Here is a 6,000-nt window from a genome sequence, read left to right as displayed (position 1 = left end):
GTACTCGTATGTTATGGGGTCGAGGAATGAGTGCCGGTTGAGTGCCCTAAGTTCGCACGGCAAATATCCAATATCCATGTTGGAAGAGGGTAGCCTGAGAAAAAAGAGAGAGGCCAAAGAGAGCACAAGTGCCAAGACCTTTGACGTGTTGGCAATAGCCATGAGAAGTTCAGCTGTCAGCAAAGTCACGTTAGCCAGGACCACAACCATCGCAACATCTAAAAAAGCTTACGGAGAGGAAAGCTACCCAACCCGACAGTAAACTATCTGAACCACTGAGAAGAAGAGTGTTAACTCACCTCACAGTCAGTCCAACAGATGGAGGAGAGAGTGGTGAGAGGGCTCGCAGCAGACTGACAAGAGAGTTCCCAACGGCAACAACAACAAAACAAAAATACGCCCAGCCAAGCAGAAAAAGTTAAGTCCAGTTTGTAGAGGGATGCAGATGGATGCAGAAAAAACAATCCGAGTAAGGAACACGACAAACGTAGACAATGAAGACAATAAACGACAGTGCATGGAGCGGCAGCCAAATGCGCACAGCGTTCCCACGCAGCATTCAAACCGGCGTTCAAAAGGGATCTCGTGTTCCTTCCTTAGCACTTCTAGAAGAATAATTCCATTTATTAGGTTTTAATTTATTTCTTTGACCTCTGTGGTGAAATTATAATCTGAATCCAATTTAATATAATAGGAATTTAGTGCATTATACCAATCTGTTGATCATAATTTAGATATTTAATTATTTATAAATTCTCATAATCTTAGTTATTCGTTCATTAGGGACCAAACGTCGGGCGTTGTGTATATCTCACGGACACAAAATTGTCAGTCTGATCTTAGTCAGAGGTTGCCGGGTAAACTAATACTTTTACGACTGGCCGCCCACATGCTTGCTCCGATCATAAAAATAGTTACTTTAATCACAATCATGCAACTTTTTAAGACAGGTGATAGACAAAATCTAAAGCCGGTTTCACACCGCAAGCGTGAGCAGTGCATATGCATAGCTTGAGCAGCGCGTGAAGAGAGCTTTTGCTGCGCATGTCCATTGTGCTTTCACATCGGCTGCGTTTGCAGCTAGGGGTGTAACGATTAACCGTTCAAATGCGCGTTTTCTCAATGAATGAATTTGAATGAATTAAGGTGAAATCCCGGCACATCCGAACGCCAGGGGGCGCTCTCGTGCATAAACTCCCTTTGTGCCACAGAAGAAGTAGCTTTACAAACGCTATTCCAGGAAATGTCTACAGGAATATTTATACGCTGTTCTACAAATTGTTTCAGGTATTTTAATGATAATAAAAAATATTTAGAATGATTTTTATTTAACAAGTGTTGCTTTTTTAATTTCACGTTATAAACGACTAAGACTCATAATGATTTTAGATTGATAAGGACTTCCTACTGATCACAGAGCCGTAGTACACGTACAAGCTGTGCATGAAACAAAGAATCGCAGCCTTGTGATTCAGAATCGATTTCAGACAGGCATTTTTAATGGGACACGTGATTGAATCGTCCCTATTTGCAGCACATACTGTGCAGTTTAATAACAGTATAAAAATCTCAAGTTCACATTACTTTATTTCACATGCATTAATAAGCAAAACCTCTTCAAGATGGTTTTTGACGGTCAGTGTTATTTATATAACTGTGATTTGTTTAACCCACATTGTTTTCCTGCTGTTCTGGTCCATGTAATGACAGATATAGACACAATACACAATTATAGACATAAAAAGCCCATGGCACATTATTAAATCTGTTTCTCTGAAGTTTTACGATAAAATAAAAAAATCACTCAGTGATTGACAGCATGAAGCAGTCGATCGTGTTTCCCTTCGACAGTTTAAGCATAGATTTATAGATGTATCTATTTCTCTGAAGATTATGGATGAAGACTCATTTCGTGGTGGGCAGACAGTGAATGACAACGCAGTCTTCTGGTGTTTTTAAATATTGATTGCTTTCTTTTAAATTGCTCAAAGTCAAGACTGTTTGAAACACACTTGGCGTCACATTTATGATTTTATGGTAAAATTACACTTTTTCGCGTCAATCCACGACCATTTAAAGCATAAACAATCCACAGTCACTTAAATTAAGCGTGAGCAGCGCAGCAAAAACAGAGCCGACGGCGAAACGACCGGAGCACTGCTGCTTCAGCGACGCTCCTGCCACGCAAATACGCGCTGCTCACACGTGCGGTGTACATGCTTTAACTTGTTAACATGGGCGGCGAAAAAAACACGCACCGCTTACGCGCTGCTCACGTGTGCAGTGTGAAACCGGCGTTAGAGTCTTGGTGAATGGGCCCCATGCGCCATTCAATATCAAAACTCTAGTATGATCTTATAATGACATACTTATTTTGCGGTGATACCAGACTCCTCCTAATCTACTGGAAATAATACTTTTTGAAGAATTTAAATGAATCAATAATAACAATTTATTTTACCAGACAGGTTCCATCTTCAAATATCAAATAAAGGATACAATACAGAATCTGATTCAATTAAAATGATTTAAAATGATGAACAGTTGCAAAAGTAACAAATTCATACCTGGCAATAGACATTACTTCCATCATTGATATAATACCCACAAAGTGGTGTAGGAAGATTCTTAAAGATTTCTTCCATTATGTTTTATTACACAAAGTGTGGGGAAGATTCTTGCTAAAGAATGCTTCACCAAGTATTTTACCAGGCCACCTTTTATACTCAGCTTGAGACAAAGAGCCATAAAGTCCCACATCAGGATTTGGTTGGTCAGGTTCTCGTGACCTAGGGCACCAAATGGGATTGTTAGCCATCTGTAAACTAGATCTCCTTAGGAAGACACACCTCTCGCAGGAGAATAGATTACGCTCCAAGTTTGTAACTTTGGTATACTTTATTTTAGAATAATAGAAATTAGAGCCTGAAGGCTTGTGGGAAAATTTAGGCTGAGAGAATTTGAGTTGAAGCGATCAAAGGAGTCGAATGCATGTCAACAGCCCCACCTGAGGGTCAAATGTAAATGAATGGCACCAGCCGAAGTTTTATTGTTTTACAATGTTTCTCCATAAACAAACCCAAAGTTAATTATTTAACATCCGGTATTTACACTCCCTCCCTACCAAAACTCCTAGAGTATGATTCATTGGCCAAAAAAGAGAATAAAAAAATATTAAAGATAAATATAACTGATAGCATGAAATAAGATTTAGATATTATATTTCTCTCTTGATCTCCTCTTCATCTGTTCTCTTTTTTGGCGAAGTTGCCCTTGACTCCTTCACTCTTGGTACTCAATCTCTTCAGAACCTTAATGGGCTTAAACTTTGCTGCTTTCTTCTTCTGTTCACTCTCTCCATGAAACTCTAACAAAACAGGAAGCAATCAAACAGATATGAATAGGTATAAATGAGTGCGTTTTAATCAAGGAGTAAACTAAGGGGCTGATCACACCAAAAGTGTTTATGGCAGTTGCAGGTGCCTTTTTTGAATGATATTCTATGTGCAGGGAGTGTTTGCGCGCTGTTTATGCCCGCCGAGCACCTTGCGGTTTTTGCCGCCAGCCGCAGCACGCACTTTTGAAGAAGCGCTGAGAGCAGAGAAGCGCCAGACGTCATTTGAGTCTTTCCATTGTCCAATCGAATGAGGGGAGAGGCAGGCCTTACGTTGTGGTGAGGGAAATTTATAGTTGCTTTGAATAACCGGACTCCACTCCCTCACTCTCTACTCCGTGTTTGTGCACCTCTCACCCTCAAACAAGGTCAGAGCAAGCGTCCTCTTTTTAAAGTTTCTGCTAATATGACAGTTAACAGCAAAAGAGGCTCACACTTCAATATTTGATTGACAAGACAGCTGCCACGGTGGTTGCTTAGCAATATAAAAAGCCGCATCGCACTGCTCTTTTTAAAAAAAAAAGATACGCCTTGCGTTTCCAGGCGTTTAAAGCGCGTTTGGTGTGATTAGCCCCTAAAAGAGGCAGATAACAGAAAAACAACACTAACCTTTTTTCTTTAGAATAGCTGCTACTAGTTTGTCTTCCTCTTCTTCCCTAAAGGAGATATTGAGGAACTGATCAAAAAGAGCATCCAACCCTCAAGTTAATAACAAACTTACTTCCTATTTTATACTGAGTTCCACAAAAATAGCAAGGTTTTAAAGTGCCCATATTATGAAAAACTCACTTTTTCTGGGTTTTTGTGTGTTCATTTGTGTCTCTGATGCTTCCACACGCATACAAACTTGGAAAAAAAATCCATCCATGCTGTTTTGAGTGAGATACAGGTTTCTGAATGTCCTCTGCCTTGAGTCTCAGATTGCACCGTTTCAAACTCAGCGCCGTTGTGACGTAACTAGCCTTGTCGTCACATTCCGTTTGAATTTTCCCGCCCACCACCCCACTCGCAGGTCTCCACCCACCAGGTAGAAAGAGAGCACACAGCAGTCACTTCGCTGATATCCTCTATGCTGTTATCATGTCTAACGGAAAAAACAGCGCTATTTGGATATTATGGATTATACTCCTGCCTACTTTTAAAAACAAAGTTTTAACGCGTGTTTATTGGAACCTAAAGTGTTATCTCATATACAGTTTTTTACGACATCCTCAGATTGTAGGCGATAAGAGGTTCATGCGAAATCTGATGTAAACAACAGACTATTTATCTATATTTCACGGATTATACGCATTTGTGGACAAAAATGGTCATTGGATGTATTCTAGACGGTTTTCATGGATTATTCACACATCTGAAACAGACTGGATTCGATTTGCGATCGTTATATCAACACAAAAGGTAAGAAGTCACGTTATATTTTGCATGTTGTCATCTTCTGTCACAAAATTCTACATTTATGATGCTAGAGCATCTGTATCTCAAAACAGAGACCATACGCTGATGCTAAACCCGTAAATTATACCTTTTAAATGTATAGTAATGTTAATATTATTGTTTGTAGACAGTAGGCTATATAGATATTTTTGCAGGCTAGATAGTTTGCAGCGTGTTTTCGAAAGAAAATTTTTTTTTTTTACAATTCTACATGAACTAATAGTGCTTTGCCAAACTAAAAGTGTTTTGCCAAATTAACCGAGACCGGGCCTTACCAACCTGGCTTTTCTGACGAGGTTAACGTACCCCTGAGTCTCTTATCACATTCCCAAGATACGGTCCAGACCTCCCGCTAGCTTCTAGCAATTAACACGCGGTCCACAAGCAGTATACATCCCCCGCCGGGTCTTAATTTCTGTAATTTGCAAAAATAATTGTTTGAAAATGTTTCATAAGGGGAATATGTTAGCATTGTCCAGGGAAAACGAGTGTATTGTTGAGAGTGCTACATCACAATTTACTCTGGAATCATTATGTGTCATGAGTTTCTTCTCCTGGAGTATACTTATTAGTGATCCTTTTTTGCTTGATTTGACTGTTGGCAAGTTAAACCATTAATAATAATATATTTAAAAAATAACAGTATGGTCTGTAATGCTCACAATACCACTGAGCACGCGCACATGCCGTTAGTAGTGGGGCGTGGCCAAAGGAGCAGCAGCTCATAAATATGTAATGACCACCTCAAAACGGCACAATCTGAAATGCACTGAAACAGAGGCTACTAGAGATGGGTAAGAATCTTTTCCTACAAGCTATTTCGAGCAAACAACTTTTGAAACATGCTTTATGAAACTCATACACCTATTTAACTTCTGGAAAAGCAGTCATAAGATGGGCACTTTAAAATCTACTTCAGCTCAGTTGCAGACCATATCAGAGCCCATGTGCAATGATTAATTACCTCTGTCTGTCCTGATCTATGTTGTTAATGATTTGGTTCCTCTGCTCAATAATAGTGACAAGTTCTGCCATCAACTGCTGATCCCTGTCTTTGTCATCTTCTGTCCATTCTTTTTCTGTTGGGCACATAAAAAAACAGAAAATGAAGGAAGGGATGCAATAACGGTGAAGGTTTTAAAAACCTTGTTACTTTGTTTGTGTATGCT

General features: G+C 39.5%; 1 protein-coding gene across 7 annotated transcripts in view; it reads right to left on the bottom strand.

The window, feature by feature from the left end:
- Positions 1-2,438: 2,438 nt before the first annotated feature.
- micall1a (MICAL-like 1a) overlaps positions 2,439-6,000 on the bottom strand; it is a 121,812-nt gene continuing 118,250 nt past the window's right edge. For all 7 annotated transcript variants that reach the window (XM_065239962.2, XM_073815387.1, XM_065239968.2 and 4 more), the window contains 3 exons: positions 5,796-5,910; positions 4,004-4,050; positions 2,439-3,367 (listed from right to left, as the gene is read on the bottom strand). In XM_065239962.2, coding sequence (XP_065096034.2) covers positions 3,243-3,367; positions 4,004-4,050; positions 5,796-5,910 — 287 coding nt within the window. In that variant the 3' untranslated portion in view covers positions 2,439-3,242. The remainder of the gene's footprint in view (positions 3,368-4,003; positions 4,051-5,795; positions 5,911-6,000) is intronic.

Source organism: Paramisgurnus dabryanus, chromosome 7 (genome assembly GCF_030506205.2).
Source record: "Paramisgurnus dabryanus chromosome 7, PD_genome_1.1, whole genome shotgun sequence".
Classification (NCBI taxonomy): domain Eukaryota; kingdom Metazoa; phylum Chordata; class Actinopteri; order Cypriniformes; family Cobitidae; genus Paramisgurnus; species Paramisgurnus dabryanus.
The sequence above is the reverse complement of the archived record's forward strand: the minus strand, read 5'-3'. Positions and strand labels throughout refer to the sequence as shown.